The sequence below is a fragment of the Myxocyprinus asiaticus genome, chromosome 23 (genome assembly GCF_019703515.2).
Source record: "Myxocyprinus asiaticus isolate MX2 ecotype Aquarium Trade chromosome 23, UBuf_Myxa_2, whole genome shotgun sequence".
In the NCBI taxonomy this organism is placed as follows: Eukaryota; Metazoa; Chordata; class Actinopteri; order Cypriniformes; family Catostomidae; genus Myxocyprinus; species Myxocyprinus asiaticus.
In genome coordinates this window covers 46218702-46244082 of record NC_059366.1, presented here as the reverse complement: position 1 = coordinate 46244082, position 25381 = coordinate 46218702, and the positions used below count along the sequence as shown (strand labels likewise).

The 25381-nt window shown below is 38.5% G+C and overlaps 1 protein-coding gene across 1 annotated transcript in view; it reads right to left on the bottom strand.

Annotated features, from left to right (window-relative positions):
* Nucleotides 1-25381, bottom strand: part of LOC127413812 (cilia- and flagella-associated protein 46) — a 118438-nt gene that overhangs the window by 43392 nt on the left and 49665 nt on the right. The window contains exons 24-37 of the mRNA XM_051651226.1: nucleotides 22933-23064; nucleotides 22538-22703; nucleotides 22170-22236; nucleotides 21516-21663; nucleotides 20310-20493; nucleotides 19602-19755; nucleotides 18141-18364; nucleotides 17908-18042; nucleotides 11277-11438; nucleotides 8798-8946; nucleotides 8459-8557; nucleotides 8327-8375; nucleotides 6547-6696; nucleotides 1081-1281 (exon numbers count right to left, since the gene is read on the bottom strand). Of these exons, the coding sequence (XP_051507186.1) occupies nucleotides 1081-1281; nucleotides 6547-6696; nucleotides 8327-8375; nucleotides 8459-8557; nucleotides 8798-8946; nucleotides 11277-11438; nucleotides 17908-18042; nucleotides 18141-18364; nucleotides 19602-19755; nucleotides 20310-20493; nucleotides 21516-21663; nucleotides 22170-22236; nucleotides 22538-22703; nucleotides 22933-23064 (2020 nt within the window). The remainder of the gene's footprint in view (nucleotides 1-1080; nucleotides 1282-6546; nucleotides 6697-8326; nucleotides 8376-8458; nucleotides 8558-8797; nucleotides 8947-11276; nucleotides 11439-17907; nucleotides 18043-18140; nucleotides 18365-19601; nucleotides 19756-20309; nucleotides 20494-21515; nucleotides 21664-22169; nucleotides 22237-22537; nucleotides 22704-22932; nucleotides 23065-25381) is intronic.

Here is a 25381-nt window from a genome sequence, read left to right as displayed (position 1 = left end):
CAATTAATCATGTCCCCATTCCATAATAAGGAATATTTCTACCATCAGAGCAATTCAAGCTTGAAGTAGCACTTGTTTTCAGCAGGGGGCAGTAAGCGAAACTCCAGCTGTACAGAGAATAAACCACACTCACGCTTGATTTACACCAGCGACAACACAAGATGAGAACGTGTTCTTGCACTCAAACACAGCTGGATGGAGTAATTCTGAATGCAGGGATTTCAAACTACGTTTAACTTGACACAGCGACCTAAAAACGCAGTGTTTGTGATGCGACGCAACCAAAGTGAGGTGCTCCAGAAGCATTGGTGTACACTGAAGAAAAGCCCTTATTATAAATCTATCTTGGAAAGATTGACATATTCAATTGCAAATTAAATGACTGTGGACTGTGGGTCCATGACAGGATTACAGTATGCGATTAATTGCGATTAATTCGATTAATTAATCGGCATATTGTGCAGTTAATTTGATTCAAAATTGTAATCGATTGACAGCCCTACTTAAAATTAAAGTAATTAGTCATTAGTAATGTGCTAACTTTACAAATGAAGCAATCAGTAAAGTAATCTGATTACAACTTTAGAGATGTAACTTGTAGTGGATTACTTGCACATAAAAAAAAAGTAAAAAGGACTAACTCGTCCAGAATTGTTAATGACGATCCATTATTAAGTGCAAGTTTATTTAAAAGCTCACAAGCTTTTGCCCATGACTATGAATTTTATGTGTTGAAACATGTTAAAAATTAAGCAATATCTAATGGTTTTCCCACACAAGTGACAACTACAAGCTGTGTGCGGCGATCTCTTCACATATAATACAATTATTTATACTCAAATCAATTTTTCATGTCCATTAATTATTTATTTGTTAAATAGCCATGTACTTTACAGTCAGCCTGTCATTATCAGTATATAAACGCCTTCTGAATAACACAACACCTGTCTGTTACGTTTCAGTGTTTATTTTGCGATAATGACCAGCTGATTGTACATGCTCCCATATTTAATATACTTTAAATGCACATATGAACTGGTCTACATATCATCAGTGCACCAGCTGTAAATCATATTGGACCTGTTCATAAGCGTCGTCTTGTCTCTGTTCCACTACAGCTGTGAGCAGCGTCTGAACCAGCAGATACCAGAACTGCTCATCTCCACCGATCTCCTGCGCCTGCTGCAACAGAACCAGAGCCTGACCGGACCGCTTCTCCTGATTGGCCAGAACGGCCAGAAGGTGTAAGCTCTTAGCCAATGATGTCTGATCACCAAGTTCCTGAAACAAACGTTATAATGATGATAAGTGATGGTGGACGAGCCGGTATCACCGACAACCCTTTTAAAAATCTTTGTGTTGAAAGAGGCAGGGAAAAACAACTATGAGGTTATTGATGACAAAAGACTTCTTCTCAAACTAAAGTTGTTCAACTTATGATTAAGTAGCAAATTTCTGGGATAAATTAGTCAAACTGGAAGAGTGGAAAGACATATTTCCAAGTGAAACAGGATATTTAATGATGAAAAATGCAGAGCAGGACTTTATTTCATCCATGTGGAATTGTTCTGGATGAAGTAAAGTGCCTCTAGGTGGTAGAAAAGAAAGAAAAGAGGGCTTGGTGATGTCAAATGAAAAATAAAGATGTTTCAGAGGCGGAGCATGTTGTTACATTATGATGGATGATTAGGAAGACAAACATATTGGTAACATTTTACAATAAGGTTGTGTTTGTTAACATTTGTTAATGAATTAGGTATCATTAACTAATAATGAACAATGTTTTTTTACAGCATTTATAAATGGGGGTACATGTCAGAAATTCAGACGACGGTGCAAAAAGTGAATTCTTAAACTGTTGACTAAAAACACAGAAAATAATAGTTTTAACTGAATTTTTTTTATTTTCTCCCCAATTTGGAATGCCCAATTCCCAAGTCCTCGTGGTGGCGTAGTGACTCGCCTCAATCCGGGTGGCGGAGGACGAATCTCAGTTGCCTCCGCGTCTGAGACCGTCAATCCGCGCATCTTATCACGTGGCTTGTTGAGCGCGTTACCGCGGAGACGTAGCGTGTGTGGAGGCTTCACGCTATTCTCCGCAGCATCTGCGCCCCACTGAGAGCGAGAACCACATTATAGCGACCACAAGGAGGTTACCCCATGTGACTCCACCCTCCCTAGCAACCGGGCCAATTTGGTTGCTTAGGAGACCTGGCTGGAGTCACTCAGCACGCCGTGGTTTCAAACTCGCGTCTCCAGGTGTGGTAGTCAGCGTCAATACTCGCTGAGATACCCAGGCCCCCCAAGATTTTAACTGAATTTAATTTGATATAAATAATTCTTATAAGTCTTATTAACTGTAAATTTGGTTAAACAATTAACAGGAGGCATTAGGATACGCTGTCAAATATTTTGCTACAGGGCTAACATTAGCTTACAAATAACAAATATGATCATCAGTCATCTGTTAGTAATTTATCTGGAATAAATAATAATATAAAGATTTCAGCGTTTATTACCTTCTATAAAACGGCTGGTAAAATAATCCCAGGTTAAAGTTAAAAATGTTGTGAATCTGAACTGTCTTTGAGCCCTTGGCTTTAATTATCGTTGTTTCTCAAGTTCTCCGTGAGTCTGAAGATGTTGGTCATGTAAGAAGATACCAGAAAAAAGACGCTCTTCACAACATAAGATAACGCTGGCTGTTGCATATGAACGGATGCATGTTTTCCCTCATGTTTATTTACCCATGTAATATTGTTATCTGAACAGATTAAAGGAGAGAAGTTGTTTTAAAGTGTTCGGACACTGCAGCCTCTCGTTTCAGAACATATTTTTAATTCAAGAGTGTAATATAGGATTGCAGGCTCGCTACACTGCGTGCCCAATTATTAGGCAAATTGTATTCCTCAGGATTAATTTTATTGTTGAACAAACACAATGCTCACAGTCAACCAAAATGTTATTGAACCTCAAACCTGAATGTTTAACAAAGAAAAAGTAGCCACCCTTCTTTTCAATAACCGCCATGAGCCTTCCATCCATGTAGTCTGTCAGTTTCTTGATCTGTTCACGATCAACTTTCTCTGAAGTAGCAACCACAGCCTCCCAAATGCTGTTCAAAGAGGTGTATTGTCTTCCCTCACGTTTGAGAAGGGCCCACAAGTTCTCAGTAGGATTTAAGTCAGGTGAGGAAGGGGGCCAAGTCATTATTTGGGCATCTTTGAGGCCCTTGCTGGCTAGCCAAGCAGTGGAGTACTTGGATGCATGTGATGGAGCATTGTCCTGCATAAAGATCATGGCCTTCTTGAATGCTGAGGACTTCTTCCTGTACCACTGCTTGAAGAAAGTACTTTTCAGAAACTGGCAGTAGGTTTGAGAGTTGAGTTTCAGTCCATCTTCAACTCGAAAAGGTCCAACTACCTCATCCTTAATGATAGCAGCCCATACCAGTACCCCTCCTCCACCTTGCTGGCACCTGACTCGAGGTGATGCCCTGTGTCCATTAGTGATCCAGCCACGGGCCCATCCATCTGGTCCATCAAGAGTCACTCTCATTTCATCTGTCCATAAAACGTGCATTTCTTTGCCCAATCTTGACACTTCAACTTGTGAATATATTCAGTGGTGGTCGTGTTTCAGCCTTCTTGACCTTGGCCATGTCTCTGAGCACTTGGCACCTTGTACTTCTGGACACTCCAGGTAGGTTGCAGTTCTGGAATATGGTAGCACTGGAGGATAATGTGTTCCTGGTAGCTTCACGTTTAATTCTCCTCAAGTCTTTTGCAGTTAATTTGTGCCTTTTCTTCTCCATGCGTTTTCTGCGCCCCAGTTGACTATTCGCAACAAAACATTTGATTGTCCGGTGATCACACCTCAATAGTTTAGCTATTTCAAGAGTGTTGCATCTGTCTGAAAGGCATTTTACAATATTTGACTTTTCAGTGTCAGTTAAATCTCTTTTTTGGCCCATTTTACCTGAGGTAATGAAGCTGCCTAATAATTATGCACACCTTGATATAAGGTGTTAGTCACTTTCGCCACACCCTCCCTCATTACACAAATACATACTACCTGAAAATGACTGAAGCTGAGTTTATATGGTTTGGAGTTGGAAAATGTGCATGGAAGTAATGATACGATCAGAATACTCACTTGCCTAATAATTGGGTACGCAGTGTAATGTCACTAGTTGTGTTGTATTTATGTAGGTATTTCAGGTATTCCTATTAATTTCTTTTAATAATCCCAGATAGGCTACAGCATATGTTCATGTTTAATATTTATTGATAATCAGCACAGCTATACATTTTCTGATGGGTTTTGCACCCATCTCTGGGATCTCTACAGACATCGTTTATCCTGTGCGAATCGAAAATAACATTGCAGACGTCCGCAGAAATAATCTACAGTTAGACATCTGTCCAGAAAACTAATCATGTCCAAATAGGGTTTTACTTAATATCACCATCTATTGTTGGATATAGTAAATGCATTCAGTCTGACTAGAAACAGGGAGAAAACGTATCCCCTCCGGAGATAATAAATGAATAATCAGATGGGGGGATATCAGAAGCAGAGGCAAATCTCACCCTACTGAAATGCATTGTTAATTGTCAGTGCATGTTAACTACTGCAGTTAACTAATGTTAACAAATACAACCTTATTTTAAAGTGTTACCAGCATGTTTGTTTCTTTGAAATAAAATGCATTGATGAATCATTCACCGTAAAACCAATCAATCAGGAACAATCAACGGCCTATCCGGTCACATACAGTGCATCTGGAAAGTATTCACAGCGCTTCACTTTTTCCACATTTTGTTATGTTACAGCCTTATTCCAAAATGGATTAAATTCATTATTTTCCTCAAAATTCTACAAACAATACCCCATAATGACAACGTGAAAGTTTGTTTGAAATCTTTGCAAATTTATTAAAAATAAAAAACGGAAAAAAAAAACAATTCACCTGTTCATAAAGATTCACAGCCTTTGCTCAATACTTTGTTGAAGCACCTTTGGCACCAGTTACAGCCTCAAGTCTTTTTGAGTATGATGCTACAAGCTTGGCACACCTATTTTTGGACAGTTTCTCCCATTCTTCTTTGCAGGACCTCTCAAGCTCCATCAGGTTGGATGGGGAGCGTCGGTGCACAGCCATTTTCAGATCTCTCCAGAGATGTTCAATCGGGTTCAAGTCTGGGCTCTGGCTGGGCCACTCAAGGACATTCACGGAGTTGTCCTGGAGCCACTCCTTTGTTATCTTGGCTGTGTGCTTAGGGTCGTTGTCCTGTTGGAAGATGAACCTTCACCCCAGTCTGAGGTCCAGAGCGCTCTGGAGCAGGTTTTCATCAAGGATGTCTCTGTACATTGCTGCATTCATCTTTCCCTCGATCCTGACTAGTCTCCCAGTTCCTGCCGCTGAAAAACATCCCCACAGCATGATGCTGCCACCACCATGCTTCACTATAGGGAAGGTATTAGCCAGGTGATGAGCAGTGCCTGGTTTCCTCCAGACATGACGCTTGCCATTCAGGCCAAAGAGTTCAATCTTTGTTTCTCATGGTCTGAGAGTCCTTCAGGTGCCTTTTGGCAAACTCCAGGCAGGCTGTCATGTGCCTTTTAATGAGGAGTGGCTTCCGTCTGGCCACTCTACCATACAGGCCTGATTGGTGGAGTGCTGCAGAGATGGTTGTTCTTCTGGAAGGTTCTCCTCTCTCCACAGAGAAACGCTGGAGCTCTGTCAGAGTGACCATCGGGTTCTTGGTCATCTCCCTGACTAAGGCCCTTCTCCCCCGATTGCTCAGTTTGGCCAGGCGGCCAGCTCTAGGAAGAGTCCTGGTGGTTCCAAACTTCTTCCATTTACGGATGATGGAGGCCACTGTGCTCATTGGGACCTTCAATGCTGCAGAAATGTTTCTGAACCCTTCCCCAGATCTGTGCCTCGATACAATCCTGTCTCGGAGGTCTACAGACAATTCCTTGGACTTCATGGCTTGGTTTGTGCTCTGACATGCACTGTTAACTGTGGGACCTTATATAGACAGGTGTGTACCTTCCCAAATCATGTCCAATCAACTGAATTTACCACAGGTGGACTCCAATCAAGTTATAGAAACATCTCAAGGATGATGAGTGGAAACAGGATGCACCTGAGCTCAATTTTGAGTGTCATGGCAAAGGCTGTGAATACTTATGTACATGTGATTTTTTTCGTCTTTTATTTTTAATAAATTTGCAAAGATTTCAAACAAACTTCTTTCACGTTGTCATTGTGGGGTATTGTTTGTAGAATTTTGAGGAAAATAATTAATTTAATCCATTTTGGAATAAGGCTGTAACATAACAAAATGTGGAAAAAATGAAGTGCTGTGAATACTTTCCGGATGCACTGTACTTTAAACCTGAAATTTGGAGTTGAAAACTGTTTTACAATTTGAGAGTTTATTCTTCACAGTGTTAATTTGATGCATAAAGTATGAATGAATCTGTCATAAATACAAACAGAGAAATACAGTACCACACATGTTTGTCCGGGCTCACCTTGGCCGACAGGTGAGCTTGAGTCAGCAGGACTCTGGCAGACTGATACAGACTCAAACTGAGACACACATCAGCTTTCTCCAACCACAGATCAAGAGTGCTGCGAATCGTCAGTGGCGTTCTACTCCAATCACCTTCTGAGAATGATTTCTGTTTGAAATGATGTTGTCTTGTCATGGTAAAGTCATGGACAGACCAAGATATCAGACAGACAGATATTTGGCCATTTTGAGTTAACTGTGTTTGATTGCCTGATTAACTGAAGTTGATGTTGCGCCTAATGTCAATTCCAATATCTGCTGACAGTTTTGTCAATGCATTTTCCGTTTTCATATATTTTAAGTGAAAATTGAGAATATATTGTGTCAAAAAAGTGTTTGTTTTATTTATATATTATTGAATTACTATATATACAGTGCTGGGTAGTAACTGATTCCATGTAATTTGGATAACGTAATCAGTACTTGAAATTTGATTAAATTACATTTAAAAATACTTGTAATCAGACTACAGTTATTTTCTTATGGATTACATGATTACATGTTAATTACGCAACGGCAGTATATTGTTCATTATATGGATTTTTTTCCTTTTTTGAAATCTTTTACATTTTTCACTCAGCCTAACTACGATATAAATTCAGTAACTCTTCGAGTGTTTTTTGTTAGATTGCACACAGACCTGATACTCGTCATTAGCCAGGTGAAGATGGAGCGGTCTAAATCAGCGTTTGACCACAGGATGTACAGAGATAATTTCCCTTTTTTTTTTAATTTTTTTTTTTTATCTCCTTTTCTCCCAATTTGGAATGCCCAATTCCCACTACATACTAGGTCCTCGTGGTGGCGTGGTTACTCACCTCAATCTGGGTGGCGGAGGACGAGTCTCAGTTGCCTCCACTTCTGAGACCGTCAATCCGTGCATCTTATCATGTGACTCGTTGTGCATGACACCGCGGAGACTCACAGCATGTGGAGGCTCATGCTACTCTCCACGATCCACACACAACTTACCACACACCCCATTGAGAGCAAGAACCACTAATCGCGATCATGAGGAGGTTACCCCATGTGACTCTACCCTCCCTAGCAACTGGACCAATTTGGTTGCTTAGGAGACCTGGCTGGAGTCACGCCCTGGATTCGAACTTGCCACTAAAATGGCAAAACTGCATGACCACGTTTGTGTAACGTGCCCCGGGAACCTCTCCATATTTCTAGAAACTTCCATAAGAAATGCAAGTGACAAAAAATAAGAGTTAGGTTGGATGTAATTCAAAAGTAATCAGATTAGATTAGCCCAAAGAATTTAGTCTGCGAGATTACGTTTCTGATTGCAATTTGTGTCATGTAATTTGTAATCAGTACCCGATTACAATTCAGAAGTAATCTGCCCAGCACTGTATTTATATGTTATAATATAATGCTGTACAGATATCAGTATAAAGCGCAACAGTGTCCATCCATATTTTCAGTCATCTTGGCTCCAGAAGTATTTTTCCCATATATATTTAATAAAATCCATGAAATAACATGGACTGATGGCTTCAACAGAAGCATATACTATCGATTAACAACCTCGGACCTCGCAGTAGGTCTGTCTTTAAAGGTTTATAATGTTAAATTAGCGTTAAAAATAATTCCCACTATGGAGAAAATAATGGGATTTTTACTTCTGGAAGCAGACTGTTGCACTACTGTATATAGGCATGAGCCATTTAAACCCCATACTGGTCAATCGCTAACTGTAACTCTTTGTATCCATGTTATGCAGCACCAACCTCATGTATCTCAGATCTGTTTCTCTGAGAAATTATGGCTTTGTGGCACCTGAAATCAAATACATTTACATTAAACACTGTAAAGCGTCTGACAGTTATAACAGTGATATTATTAAAGTTATAGGATCATACCGCATTAGCTCGTCCTCAGAAATGAGGGTCAAACTCAGCAGCTGTTCACTGTATGGAGATAAAGACTCAAACCCAAGATCACGACAGTTCCTGATGATTCTGAGAGTTGATATGCAGTCAGTCATAAACAATCCAGGTCACTTGCTGTTCTACTTGTCTAATCAATGCTATTTACCTTACTACATGTGCAAATAAGAACATTAACCCAGGGTTTACAAATGTACAGTGTGAAATACTGAAGCTTGACTAGCCAAATAGAGGAAAGGATGAACAGCTTGAAAGATGCAATAATGACGCTGACTACTGAAAGCTCATCTGTTCCGGGTGTTTCAGAGTTACCTGAGGCGGTAGAGGTCAGAGTGACTCTTGCTCTCAATGAGGTCATGGGCGATGACCTCCGCCAAGTGGAGAGGGGCAAAGGTCAACGGTATCAATGAGACAGATTCCAACTCTCTCACCAACACATCCAAATAAAACAGAGTGCGACTCTGAAACATAAAACACATGAGTATGTGACTCTAACACAGAGAACTCAACATGAAACCGTTTTTCTGAGTGAGAAACAGAACTTTCAACAATAAAATAAAAATGTTGGGCAGAACTTGAATGAATGGTGTATAACGTCTCTATATGGAAAAAATAAGAGTATTTGGTGACGTCAGCCAAAAAGGAAAGTCATTTCAGAGTGACATCCGTCATTTCAGAGTGACATCCGTCATTTCACTGTTTTACTGGAGTAAAACCATGGTTAATTGTATAAAAATCATGATTTCCACCCAAAAATTCTCACCCTCATGCCATCCCAGATGTGTATGACTTTCTTTCTTCAGCAGAACACAAATTAAGATTTTTAGGAGAATATTTCAGCTCTGTAGGTCCATAAAATGTAAGTGAATGGTGACCAGAAATTTAAATCTCAAAAAGCACATAAAGGCAGCATAAAAGTAATCCATACGACTCCAGTGGTTTAATCCATGTCTTCAGAAGGATATGATAGGTGTGGTTGAGAAACAGATCAATATTTAAGTTTAAATCAATATTTGAGTTCTACTTTTGTTTTTGGTGATTCACATTCTTCGTGCATATCGCCATCTACTGCGCAGTGTCTGCATTAATGTGCTTTTCGGAGATTCAAAAACTAACCCTACATAACCCTAACATAACCTAAAATAACCTAACCTTACCTAAACTAACCCTAACCTAACCCTAACATGGCATAACCTATAATAACCTAACCTAACCTACCCTAAAACGAATGTTACCTAACCCAAACCTGATCTAACACTAACCTAACCTAACCTTACACAACACTAAACTAACCTAACCTAACCTGAACTGACCTGACATGAATCTAACATAACCTTACCTACAACTAACCTAACCTATCCTAACCTAAACTAACCTTACCTAACCTAACACTAACCTAACCTAACCCAAACCTAACCTAACACAACCCTAACCTAACCCTAACCTGGCATAACCTATAATAACCTAACCTAACCAAACCTAACCTACACTAAAACTAATCTTACCTAACCCTAACCTGATCTAACCCTAAACATATCTAACACTAACCTAACCTAACCTACCCTAAAACTAATATTACCTAACCCTAACCTGATCTAACCCTAACCATATCTAACACTAACCTAACCCAACCTAACCTACCCTAAAACTAATCTTACCTAACCTGATCTAACCCTAAACTGGTCTAACACTAACCTAACCTAAACTTACACAACACTAAACTAACCTAACCTAACCTAACCTGACCCGACATGACCTGACATAACCTTACCTACAACTAACCTAACTTAACCTAACCTTACCTAACCTAACACTAACCTAACCTAACCTTAACTAACCTAACCTAACCTAACCTAACCTAACCCAAACCTAACCTAACCTAACCATAACCCTAACCTAACCTTACATAACACTAACCTAACCTAACCTGACCTAACCTAACCCTAACCTAACCTAACCTAACCCTAACCTTACATAAGACTAACCTAACCTAACCTTAACTAACCTAACCTAACCTGACCTAATCAAAAATAACCCTAACCGTACCTAACCTAACCTTACATAACACTAACCTAACCTAACACTGACCTGACCATAACCTTACCTACAACTAACCTAACCTATCCTAACCTAACCTAACCCTAACACTAACCTATTCTATCCTATCCTATCCTAACCTAACCTTAAATGGATCATATCATATATTAAATTTTTCTGCACCTTTTCAAGCTTTGAAGAATCAAAAACAATTTAGCCCACATATTTATTTCCCATTTGAAAAAAATTTTGCAGAGTGCATATTATGGTAAAAATACAGAATAAACTAAGTCATACAGGATTGGAATGACATTAGCTTGAGTAGCTGATAACAATTTTCATTTTTGGGTGAAATATTCCTTTAACATTTACACTGCACAGTTTATCATACACACATTGATGATAAAGCGAGCAGGGATCTACTGTAGTGAAGCTGTTTAACTGCTTCATATCTTTTCTTCATGTGATTGCTTTTGTTCAGTGAGACAATTCTCCTCAGATCAATGCGGCAGATCTTCGCATTTAACCCTCAATGTCTCCCGCCTCATTCAATCTCAATGTACAGATCAATACTTCCACTTCCTCCACATACAGACAAACAGCAGTGCAGAAATCAGAACACCGATCGATCAGGAACTTTTCCGCTCTATCACAGTTTTGATTATGTGCCACAAAGGAAAGCCCTGCACGGGTGACAGACGTTTAGTGTGAGTTTAAACACACAGGTGTCGTCCTCTAGTAGAGATCCACTGACCTGCAAACTGAGGGTCGTGCTGCTGATGCCGTACGGGCTGGTGTTGTAACCGAACGCCTGTCGGATTTCTTCTGGACACTCAAACTGCGCCCACTGCTCTGGGCTGATGGGAAGAGATATTTCTGGAGCTTTTCCTCTGGGTTTCTCCTCAACTGGAGAGGTCTATAAAATGAACAGACATAATCAGAGACATCAGTTCTCAATGCAATACTAGCGTACTGCTTACTGCATAGTGTGCAGTATATTGTATACTACGTAGAGATGTGCATGAGTAAACCATTAACAGAGTACTTGTTTAGCTTTAAATATTTGACTAGTTGAAACACTACTCAAATATTCCAATTTGATTTTTCATTGTGCCTTTGCCTGCCGTGGGCAACAATGAAACTGTTTCTCTCACCTTAAAGGAATATTCCGGGTTCAATACAAGTTAAGCTCAATCGACAGCATTTGTACCACAAAAATGAATTTCGACTAGTCCCTGCTTTTCTTTAAAAAGCACAAATCTGTGTTCCACTTACAATGGAAGTCAATGGGGTCAATCTGTAAACATTGTTTCAAAAGTATAGACACAAGACATAAACAATATGTGTGTTAACATGATTTTACTGTGATAAAATCACTTACTAACCACATCTGTGGAAAGTTCTAGACAATTTTACAACTTTGTTGCCATGACAAAAAAATCTAAGCTAGCTGCAAACTTACCGCAGCTCATTATTTTCACACGCAAACGAGCTTTTGATTCACCGCAAATGTTTGCCAGAAGTTTACAGCTCTTCGCCGGTAGTGGTGAACCTCCAGCAAAACTTTGGCAACAATGGACAATTTGCAGAAAGTTTGCCGCAAAGCTCATTTGCATATGGAAATTATCAGTGGCGAATTAGCCATAAATTCTCGATTTTCGTAAGGGAATGTCAACAAACCCTAAAACTCTAAAATGACTGTAAAAACTCTACAGCTCAAATAATACACAAGTTTTGACAGAAGAATTAACGTAAGTGCTTTTATAAAATTATAAGCGTCACGTTTCTGCCTTTAAACCCTCCAAAAATTGACCCCATTGACTTCCATTGTAAGTGTCTCATTGGAAAACAGATTTGTGCTTTTTTTTTTAAAGAAAAGGAGTGACGAGTCGAAATACATTTTTGTGGTAATCAATATTATGCCACAAATGCTGCTGATTGATCTCAACTTGTACTGAAACCGGAACATTCCTTTAATCTTCCTGTTAAAACTCAATGCATTGATTGGCGCTGTGGATGCATGATGTTGAAGGAATAGTTCACTCGAAAAGGAAATGCTGTCATTATTTAAAGTGATTGCATTGCTTTGGAAGACTAAGAAGGTAATATCATACAGTTTTCTTGTCATGTAAATTTATCTCATTGTAACCCTCAAGAGAGTGTTAATCTTATTAACGAAATCACTGATGAAAATGTTGATGAAGTTTTTTTTTATTTGGTCAATGATATCAAATACTAGATGATAAACGATTTTATTAAAGCATACTATTGATGAAAATATGACGAGAAAAAATAACATTTTGAGATATTAAGAGTGCAAGATAATTAAAAGAAACATCTGTTTATAAAAGAAGATATTAGATATGGATTCATCTCATCCAGTAATCTAGTATGTTAGGAATTTCCCCGCTTGAGCTGCTTGAGTTGAACATGCTGAGTCATGAGATAAGGGACAAAACATGTCTTACATACAAAAGTCATCTTGATGTTAAAAATCAAAAAATGCATAAGTATACTCATGGTATTTATTACTAACATTTTTAAATAATTTAATTATATATATATATATATATATATATATATATATATATATTTTTTTTTTTTTTTTTAAATGCAAAAATAATTGATAATTATCAAATGAAAGGTAGGGATCTGTAAGATATCAAACAATACATAAAGTACACTTTAAATTACTCTACGGCCACTTTGGCACCAACAATCATGCCATGCTCCAAATCACTGAGATCACATTTTTTCCCCATTCTGATGGTTGATGTGAACATTAACTGAAGCTCCTGACCCATATCTGCATGATTTTATGTACTGCACTGCTACCACATGATTGGCTGATTAGATAAATCGCATGAATAAGTAGATGTACAGGTGTACCTAAGTGGCCGGTTAGTGTATATTTTCCATAAAAAAACTGTCTATCTAAGTTGTGTCCTCACTTTGCGTCAACTCCGTCAGATTTTTTATAATCCTGAATAAATCAGACAATGTCATGATTAGCTATAACTCTGAGTACCCCTTTACCACTTCCTGCTCATGGTCGATGCAACAGTAGGACACGAGGTCTGGTAAGTTTTATATTTTTTTCATATTTTAAACAAACAATGTTTAAGTCTCTGTGGTCACAGCTTCAACGTCAACTCCGTCATTCCCATTATGATCATTTCTGTTAGAATAACAGACTTTGGGCATTTTAGTTTAGGTTATAGAGGCAGATTCAGCTGAGGAAAAAAAACTAAACAGCTTCAGTGAACAACACAAAGTTAAGATGGAAAAATATTCTCATTTCGTCAGCTCCGTCAGAATTTTCAGAATACTGTGAAAACAGGAAAAAAAAATTATAGAATGTATTTTATCACTTAATTCCTTTACTGAACACTATTATTAGATAATTAAAGACTTACACTCTTGTTTGTTAGGTGACACCAAAACATTTAAACTCAGATTTTAAATATGCTTTGTCCCTTATCTCAAGAATCAGTGATATTACAACATTCATCTGCACAATGCACAATGAAACAAACAAACAAACAAACAGATGAACTTGAAGTTACATACCTAGTCATAATATGCATACTGTAACTTGCATTACGTATTTTGTGTTGTTTCCATATGCTGTTTTCAGAAAAACGTGCTACACCCAATGCAAAATCCTAAACTGACTAACCATGTCAAATTAATATCAGTCTCTAAAGCATGAAAAATTCTGAATACACCATGCTAACGTCTAAAGAGTAGCTAACACTTCAGTATATTTATTATCTGCATATACAGTATCAGAATCAGAATCAGAATGAGGGTTAGGGGGCAACCAATAATCCTCTCAGCAGTCCGAACTGTCCTTTGTAGTCTTCTGATGTCTGATTTCATAGCTGAACCAAACCAGACAGTTATTGAAGTGGAGAGGACAGACTCAATGACCGCTGAGTAGAACTGTATCAGCAGCGCCTGTGGCAGGTTGAACTTCCTCAGCTGGTGAAGGAAGTACAACCTCTGCCGGACCTTTTTCACAATGGAGTCAATGTGGGTGTCCCACTTCAGGTCCTGTGAGATGGTAGTGCCCAGGAACCTGAATGACTCCACTGCTGCCACAGTGCTGTTTAGAATGGTGAGGGGGGTCAGTGTTGGGGTGTTCCTCCTAAAGTCCACTATCATCTCCACCATTTTGAGTGTGTTCAGCTCAAGCTTGTTTTGACTGCACCAGACAGCCAGCTGTTCAACCTCCCTTCTGTATGCAGACTCATCATCATCATCTCGGATGAGGCCGATGACAGTGGTGTCATCTGCAAACTTCAGGAGCTTGACAGAGGGGTCCTTGGCGATGCAGTCATTGGTATAGAGGGAGAAGAGTAGTGGGGAAGAGCACACATCCCTGGGGGGCACTAGTGCTGATTGTACAGGTGCTGGAAGTGAGTTCCCCTGTCTCAATAGCTGCTGCCTGTCCGTCAGAAAGCTGGTGATCCACTGACAGATAGACATGGGAACAGAGAGTTGGTGTAATTTATTCTGGAGTATAGCTGGGATGATGGTGTTGAAAGCCGAACTGAAGTCCACAAAAAGGACTCTTGCATATGTCCCTGGTCTGTCCAGATGTTGCAGGATATGATGCAATCCCATGTTGACTGCATCATCCACAGACCTGTTTGCTCGATAAGCAAATTGAAGGGGATCCAGAAAGGGTCCAGTGATGTTCTTCAGGTGGGCCAACACCAGTCTCTCAAATGATTTCATGACCACAGACATCAGGGTGACAGGTCTGTAGTCATTAAGTCCTGTGATTATTGGTTTCTTTGGGACAGGAATAACGATTGAGCGTTTGAAGCAGCATGTGACTTCACACTGCTCCAGTGATCTATTGAAGATCTGTGTGAAGATGGGGGCCAGCTGGTTAGCACAGGATCGAAGACACGCTGGTGAGACGCCATCTGGACCTGAAGCCTTACTCATCTTTTGTCTCTGAAAGACGTGGCTCACATCATCTTCACAGATCTTAAGTGCAGGTTGAGTAGCAGGAGTGGGGAGGTGGGGGGTTGCAGGAGGTGTTGGTGTTTGTGTGAAGTGAAGGTCAGAGTGGGTGTGGGGTATGAGATTGGGCCTTTCAAATCTGCAGTAGAACACATTCAGTTCGTCAGCCAGTTGTTGGTCCACCACAGGGTTGGGGGTAGGAGTCCTGTAATTTGTGAGTTGTTTCATGCCACTCCACACTGATGCAGGGTCGTTAGCTGAAAACTTGTTTTTCAGTTTCTCAGAGTATCTTATTTTAGCCACTCTGATTTCCTTGTTCAGTGTGTTCCTGGCCTGATTGTACAAGACTTTATCCCCACCCCTGTAAGCATCCTCTTTGGCCTGACGAAGCTGCCTGAGCTCTGCTGTAAACCACAGTTTGTCGTTGTTGAACTTTAACTAAGTCCTAGTAGGAATGCACATATCCTTACAGAAACTGATATATGATGTAACAGTATCTGTGAGCTCGTCCAGGTCTGTGGCTGCAGCCTCAAAAACACTCCAATCCGTGCAATCGAAGCAGGCTTGTTGTTCCAGCTCTGCTTCATTGGTCCATCTCTTTACAGTCCTTACTACTGGCTTGGCTGATTTTAATTTCTGCCTGTTGGTTGGAAGAAGATGAACCAGACAGTGATCAGAGAGTCCCAAAGCTGCTCTAGGGACAGAGCGATATGCATACTTTATTGTTGTGTATCAATGATCCAGTATGTTCCTGTCTCTGGTGGGGCATGTAATGTGCTGTTTGTATTTGGGCAGTTCACGTGTGAGATTTGCTTTGTTAAAATCCCCAAAAATAATAATAACTGAGCCCGGGTATTGTTGTTCCATGTCTGTGATTTGATCAGCCAGCTGTTGCAGCGCTATTCACACACGTGTTTGGCGCGATATACACACTCACCAGAATAATCGAGGAAAACTCCCGCGGCGAGTAGAAAGGCTTACAGTTAATAAGTTAATGTTAGGAAGAGAGCGGAGATTCGCAAGATGAATGCTCGGCAGAGCTGTTCGAAAGCCGCGCCGACGGAGTTTGACCAGCGCACCGGCTCGTCTCCCTTGCCTGCGTCTCCTGAACAACAAAGCCGTGCCCCCAACTAAAATGTCCAGCAAAATGTCTGAATTTTCAAAAACCGGGAGAAGACTGTCTGGTATAAGCTGTTGAATGTTCAGCAGTTCGTCTCTGGTAAAACTGACTGGAAAAAGATTACTAAACACAGGACAAACAAACAAAAACAACAAAACAATAGGAGCGCTCCACACCGAGGCTGCTATCCGCGGCGCCATCATGATCTATGTATATAGTTCAATATACATATAGTTTTCACGAGGACAGTTGTACAGTATTTTGTATGCAGCCTGTTATTTATATGTTTGAAATTCAAATTAAGAAAATGTTTATATATTTTTTCTAAATATTTTATTTCATGAAAGTTTGGTCTGTTACAGTTTGTCACATGTTTTTTTGACGTTTTACACATTATTATTAACTAAACAATATTATTTTCATTGACTAAAATTATATGCCCTTTATAAAACTGACTAAAATGAATGATTATGACATGACAAAATATTGACAGATTTTTGCGGACATTTATCAAAAGACAAACTGACTAAAACAATGGTGTAAAAATTAGCACTGAGCGTAGCAGAACACCGTTGCTATAGAGATGCATTAGAGAATAGCCACTACAGCTATCATAACACTATTTGAGGAATATTTAAGGATTTACACATCATATTATGTTGAGTTTGGGCTTATGTGATTCAGAATCATCTGCTGTAAGTTACAATATGCCTTTTTCTATATCACATTTATTTTTCTTGAAGTAATAAACCAAAATGTGATGGAAATGCTGTTTATCTGTTTACTATACATGTGGATTTCACACGCTAATACTGATTGTAGTTTGGTCTCTGAGTGAAACAAATGTTCTAGTTGTATTCTACTCATCAAGAACTTTCCAAAGATATATGACATATGGCTGTGCGATCTTTTTTTTTAATCTTTTTACAGGTTCTAAATATGATTGTTGTGATTGCAAATTTGCAAATTATGAAAATGGAACAGTTCTAATTTGTCAGCAATTTAAAAGCAGTATTTTAGAATTGGTCAGATCAGCTATATTCATTGTAAAGATGAGAGTCTAAGCTTTAAAACGACATGTTTAGTGCAGATCAAGCAAGTGGTTATTGAATAATACCATAACAATTATGACAAAAGCATGCACAAAGAAGGATGTTTTTGTTTAGTTTTTTCTTAGGAAAACAAGACCAAAATACAGAGGGGTTAAAAAGTGATTTTTGCCATTGTAGACTGTAATTAATGGATAATCAAACAGTTGTATGTCATCTTTATAACACATCAATGCTGCTTTCACCTGTTTAACGTTCTTGTCATCTGGTCTCTGTTTGTCTTTTCTGGAGCTGGACGAGCACACAGGCTGATCAGCTGCTGAACGACTACTCAACATCTCTTTCGTAACTTCCTGTGCAGTTTCTAAAGATACCTGCATTCAACAACAACACAACTGACTCAAAGCAATTGTTCCACTTGGAGGTTTGTGCATGGGGGAACAACAATATTGACCTTCTCAAGCGTGTTTACCTTCCAGATGTGTAGTGTGAAGCTGTAGGCCGTGAGCAGGTGCTGCTGGTGTTTGGGTGAAGTTCTATCCTCCAATAGTGCCAGCAGTGTGTGAGCCCTGAACAAACGCTCTAAACGGCCGATCTCCCTCACATCAGACAAACACACCTCAAACTTCACACCTGACACACCTGGTCCGAGTGGATGCTCCACCGGTGTCACACCACCAGTCTCTACGGAAACCTCTAAAAGAAAGATCACAGAGAAATCAAAGAAATTAAACAAATGTTTGCATGTGATACATTCATGCAGACAGTCAAAATTCTGGCTTTGTGAGACAATTCAATTTGGCTGCATTTACACAGTCACAAAAAATCTGATTTTTTTACCCACATCGGACACTCACAGATCGGATATTGTTCCATGTATAAACAGAAAAAAACAAAAAAAAAACAACCTGCATAAAATCTGATTTTTTTGTTTTTTTGTTTTTGTTTTTGGCATTTCTTCCAAATGTGGTTCGAAATCAGACTCATATCCGAAACCTCTGGACATCTGACATAAACCTAAGCACTCGTATCAAACTATCCTTACATTTCAGGCATTGGAGACAAACCTTAAAAATGTTAAAATAAATCAGAATGAATCAAATGGGTGAGAGCTCTCTACATCTATCTGGTAAGTCTATCTAGTAAGTTTTATGATACATTCGAGGCTGATTTGTGCGCACATTATTAGCATAATGTGGAGCTAAATGCAGTGTAATATATGGCAAGAGCGAGCCTCTCCATTCTGAATAGATTTACCGGTACCTTTTTTTAGAATAAAGGCGTGAAGCCTCCACACGTGCTATGTCTCCGATGTAACGCACTCAACAAGCCACGTGATAAGATGCGCGGATTGACGGTCTCAGACGCGAAGACAACTGAGATTCGTCCTCCGCCACCCGGATTGAGGTGAGTCACTACGCCACCACGAGGACTTAGAGCGCAATTCACACAATAGGATCTAGAGCAACTTTGGTCGTAAAAGTGAATCATGGAAGGAGTCTTTAAAGAATCAATTGTACTGATGTTTATCGCTATTTCCAAGAACAGTTGTGAGTAAAATAATTTTAACTAACTCTGCTTCTGAGACCGTCAATCCGTGCATCTTATCACGTGACTCGTTGTGCATGACACCGCGGAGACTCACAGCATGTGGAGGCTCATGCTACTCTTCTTTTGAGTTCCGCAGAAGAAAGAGAGTTATGCAGGTTTGCAGTGACATGAGGGTGAGTAAATGATGACAGACTTTTCATTTTGGGTGAACTATCCCTTTAAAAACCTCCACTCGCTTTTGGCGCCCCCCAGTGGACATTTCACTGGGGAACTGCAGCAAAACGTGTAATGAAGCACCTCATTTCTTTTACGTAATGTTCATGAGATCAGGCTGGAAATTTAGCAGATACATCGTGCATCTATAATAAAGATAACATCTTACCAGCGCTCTGCTGTGTGTCTGCACTGGTGAAGAGCAGGATGTCTACCGCACACTCGATCTGCAGCCGAGCGTCAATTACAGGGAAATGAGTGAAATACAGCCACTCTCCGAACTCCAGGAGGAAGTCCACCTTCAGCCAAACACTGGCAGAATCCTGAAACAAACACACAGAGAATCTCATCAGAGATCAGTGAATTATAGCACACTTATAAAACTGTGAAATGGTGAGACTCACAATAACTGGAAAGACATTTTCAGATCATATTTCAGGCCAAAAGTAAGCTTAGAAAATAAGAAATAAATTAAACATAATTTACCCACAAACTATTTTTTTTAATCTTATTTTTATTACTGTAATTTGAAAACAAAGTTATTTAAATTGTAAAATACTGTACGCTAGTGAAGTGCAATGGTGGTGAATATACATCATGGTAATATAGTTGAACTGAATTTAATTTATGCTGATTTTCGTTAAATAAAATCTTTGTGTCCAGACTGATGGAATAGATAAATAAAAAATGATATTGTCTGCATGAAGATTTTAAAAGCACATGCAGTAATCTGATATGACCAGCAGGTGTCAGCAAAATATCCCAGATGAGCTCAACACATATTGTGCTTTATGGGAGTCATCTATACTACTGTAAGATGTGATGAGTCTCATTTAAGAGTTCTGGTCCGGTCTGAAGTGTATTGTGATGGTTTTACCAGTAGTGTTGTTATGGCGTTCTGATAGCAGGTCAGCTGTTGCGGTTTGTTGTTAGCACAGCGTGCCGCACGCTGCCACATACGAGAGCAGACGAGCTCGTCCTCATCACTGATCCGCTGCATGTCCACATCAACACTTTCACCCAAACGCGCTTTAACCAGAACACGCTGCTTCAACACAAGCCTGCAAACACACAGACACTGAGCTTTATACGAGACTAAATGAAGGTTTTTCCTCACCATCACCAATATTGATTTTTTTCAAGTGTCTTATAAACAGTGCCGAGTAGATTACAGTACTTTTAAAATGTAATCCGTTACTGATTACAAATTACACTAAATTATCTAAATTGTAATCAGTAATGCACTCTTTTAGACTACAAATTTGAGGTAATCTAATCTGATTACTTTTGCATTACTCATTGCATATTTTGATGAAATCAATCATTTTAAATGTATTAAGTACCAATTAACACTCCTTTCATTAAACATTCAAAAAAAACACGTAATGGGTCATAGACAAATAAGGTTGTCAAAGGTGTTAAAATGTATAAATCTTAACATGTAATCTTTATGTCCATTTTGGTTTCATAATTTTTTGGAAAACCTTCATAGCATTTTCTATAAAAAAATAAAAAAATAAATAAAAATAAAAAAATAATATATATATATATATATATATATATATATATATATATATATATATATATATATATATTATATATATATTTTTTTTTTTTTTTTTTTTTTTAATATTATGAATTTTTGAGTAAAAAAATTTGAGGGTCTAAAGAGTGATTTAATGTACAGTTTAAAAAAGGGGGTCCTGGGTAGCTCAGCGAGTATTGACGCTGACTACCACACCTGGAGTCACAAGTTCAAATCCAGGGTGTGCTGAGTGACTCCAGACAGGTCTCCTAAGCAACCAAATTGGCCCGGTTGCTAAGGAGGCTAGAGTCACATACTCGTGGTCGCGATTAGGGGCTCTCACTCTCAAAAAAAAAAGGCATTTTTATTGTCAGTAATTATGCAACTTTAAGTATTAAGAAATGTAAATGAGCGAATACTGACTCATAATGGCTGAGGAAAGGGGTACGCTTGAATATATTCACAATTAGGCACAAAATAGAGGTGCACCCTGTTCCGATAAGGTCCACCCACTTGGAGATTTCTGGCCTCGCCACTGATGCAGATGTTCAGACTCACAGTTTATGTGTGGAGCGCGGCATCTCTCTCACAGCCTCATCCAGCACCTGTAGACCTTTCTTCCAGTCACTACTGTCTGTATGAATGTACAGCAGCACATTATACATGGATGCCCACAACTTTAGATCATCATCGAGAGTACCAGCATCTACAGAGAGAGAGAGAGAGAGAGAGAGACAAGTGTTGTAACACGGCTTCTCCTGAAGTCTTCATGCATTACAGCTTTAGTCCAGCAGGTGGCTGTATTGTTCAGGAAATCAGCATTGGTGGATCAGTGGAAGAATTCTCGCCTGCATATTGTTGGAACTCAGTGCCAGCCAATCAAATTGAAGCTTTGTAGCTGCTGTCCAAGGTGCTGAAATATTGTCACAGCATTTTTGGGGTGTGTTTCTCTGGACCAGGGTTCGAATCCCGGCCAGTGCAGATACTTGTTTTCACTTTTTAGATGAAAAATTAAATTAACTAATCCCAGATACAACCCAAAGAGAGGATTGAAATGCTTTTTCAATTAATATTGCTATGAAACACAATGATTAAAATGTTTAGGCAACAATAAAACAATAAGCACAAAGAAACTGCAGGCAAACAATGAGTATGCTTAAATTATGCCACACTTCCATTTGCTGTATATGTTTCAATTCAAATAATTCTCACTTGTAGAATTCAAAGCTTCCGTCAAAGGTCCAGTATCCTTCACTCCAGAAACGCGTTTCCTTTTTCCCTAAATAAGAAAAAAATCAAAAACTTGAATGAATGCCATGACTGGCATTTGACTGGTTTACAACTGTATTTTTTCATGTAGCATATTAACAAAATAAATCTTTTTGATAGTATAATGGATGAGAATTATATTTAAAACATGAACTGGTTAGAAGAAAAAAAAACATTATTTAAAAAAGCCTCAAATGCTGTTTAGAAGATATATTTTATCACTCAACTTGACAGTAGATAAACTATTTGAAAATGGATTAATTTGTAGTGAAAAGCTTAAAAAATAAAATAATCTATGACTGAGGTCTTACAGGAGTTTGTTTGGAGTATGTTCGGCTCATGGCCTTCAGGATGAGCTCCAGTGGTTCTCTGAGCAGTCGTCTGACCTGTCTCACATCCAATAGAGGCAGACAGGCGTTCCAGTATTGACCAGCTGCAGTCACACACAGAGACCAGCTGTCTGCCTGCTCTGCATAACTACAAGAACACAGTTGAGATTTATATAGCACAACTGAATAGAAGAATAAAGACCAGGACAGTTACTTTAATTACAAACCTTGTTCAAACATTTAAAAACCGTAGCGTGAAACTAACCAGATATTTGCAAATATAATTTGATGAGTATTAATACTTGAAAATGATGAGTTTATGATCAGGGTGTGATTTCAATGCACATGTCATGGTGTATTAGATGGCGTGTACTGACCTGACACTGGACTGCAGCATGTGGAGACCCTCCATATAACTGCTGTGATGACCTTTGGCCTTATGAATCAAACTCTGACCTCTGACACACGCAGTTCTGCTCAGCATCTCCTGAACTGAACACACACTGAACCTACATACACACGCACACGCACACGCACACACATTCATAACTCATCTTCAGAATGTTTCAAACAATGTAACAATATTCTACAGTGGATTTTCTTTTAATGTTTAAATGAAGACGTTTTAAAATAAATTCACAGCCCAAAACTCTAGTATAATTGTTCACTATCGGTCAGAGTAAATTAACTTTAACTACAGAAAATCTCAACATGAATAAGAGGTTTCATAAAGAAAGAAAATCCAGTGAGTGTTGATAACTGTCCATCCTAAAAAGGCAACGATATCTCTTGTAATTTGTCTCAACATCCAATATGTGTCACTGTACACACCTAAAGGATATTTTATCTATTCATCATGCTCATACTGAAATCTGCAATCAGAGCTCTATATATACAATTTCAATGAGGGTCTGCTATTAACCTAAAACCTAAAAAAATAAAAAAACTCAATATTTACTATTGAAACGAAGTCATAAGAGGCCATGCATTACAGTGATTTTACCGTGAATAAGAGGTATTCTCAGGGAAACTCTCTGTGGGAATGTTAAGACATATTTTTTCTTTTGCTACTGGAGCAAATAGGAGCACAAGAATATTTGCGGTGGTCTCCCATTACCCGCTAAAGAAGTGTACCATGCTATACTTTACTTCCACGTTCCAAATCAAGAAGTGTGAAAAGGCTCCATTAATAAATTGTTTAATCTATTTATAACAGGGCTCAACATTTAGTAGTTCAGACTTTTTTATCACCCTGCCAACATTTTCACCGGCCCACTAAAAACTAAACTTTTATTTTATGCAATATTTGCTGTATACTGTGCCAAGAATACTATTTATATTTTTCATCAAATGTTTTCTTTGCAATAAACTAGCTTTGCTGGAAATCAATGGCATACAATGCAAAACATTACTGATTGATTTTTTAAAAAAAACCTATTTTTACAGATGCCTCTAAGACAAATCATTCTCACAATATTGACAAAACTTCCTCTATAGCATATTGTCCAGGTATATGATGTTAATTTGGCAGTCAGTTTAACTCTTGTGTTGTGTTCATTTTGTGCTAACACATTTTGTGTTCCCGGTCAAAAATGACCGGCCCACTAAGATTGTTTATAAATCTCTCATATTGCATATATTATCACAAGATATTGCATTAGATCTTTTTATCAACTTTCTTTTAGTAATTATGACAGGTTTTGTACTCCTTTTTTGAACATATTTTTAAATATATATATATATATATATATATATATATATATATATATATATATATATATATATATATATTGATAGAAAGATTAATTGAACTGAGCTGGGCCAGTGGGGCGGCACTCCCTTTGGAAAACAACAAACAAACAATAACAAAAGGACAGAATAAATTAATGATCACTTGCATGATCTGAACAAAATAGGTGTCATTGTAAGCTTAGAATCTGGACTTTAAAATGCATATAGCTGATCTTACCAATTCTTAAATAATGCTTTTTAATTTGCTGACAAATAAGAACTGTTTCATTCTCATCATTTGCAAATTTGTTATGAAAACAATTATATTCACAGTTGGTAAAACCATAAAAAGCTAAGATACCCATGTGTTAGATATCGTTGGAAAGGTTTTAATTTGTAGAATGCAATGAGCAAATTTGTTTCACTCAGAGGCCAAACTGCAGTGAGTATTAGTGTATGAAATCCCCACAGACACACATAAATATAATAAACAGGAGTGCCGTTTTGTCAGGTTTTCCCTTATTACTTCCTGAAACATACATATAACATAGACAATGATGTATCGTAATTTATAGCAGACTATCCCGATTCAAACGAGCCCAAATGCAACATAATATGATGAGGAGATCTTGAGATATTCCTCAAAGAGTGTACATGGAAAGACAATGCACAAGAGGGCGCTCAACACACATTGTGTGTGTGTTGTCTATTGTCTGCTTATCTAAAGTATCGGGATGCTCCTGAACACTTAATATTTCTGTATTTTGTAGTTTAATTCATTCATTTCCAATGGACGGTCATTTTTGACCGGGAACGCAACAAGTGTAACAAAGAAAATCGTAAAAAAAAAGAAAATGAAAAATGACCAGAACACAATATAAGGGTTAAATCAGCAGGATTCCTAACAATAATGTCCAGTGCATCACAGAAATCCAAATGTTTAAGTTTCAAGGCATAAAAAACTTTTTCATGATCAATAAATGTAACATTTAGGCAATGTCCACACTAATCTGTTTTTGCTTATAAATGCATCGATTTTGTTAAGTTTTCCCTCTCATTCACACTGGAACAACATTTTCCTCCACCGAAAACAGG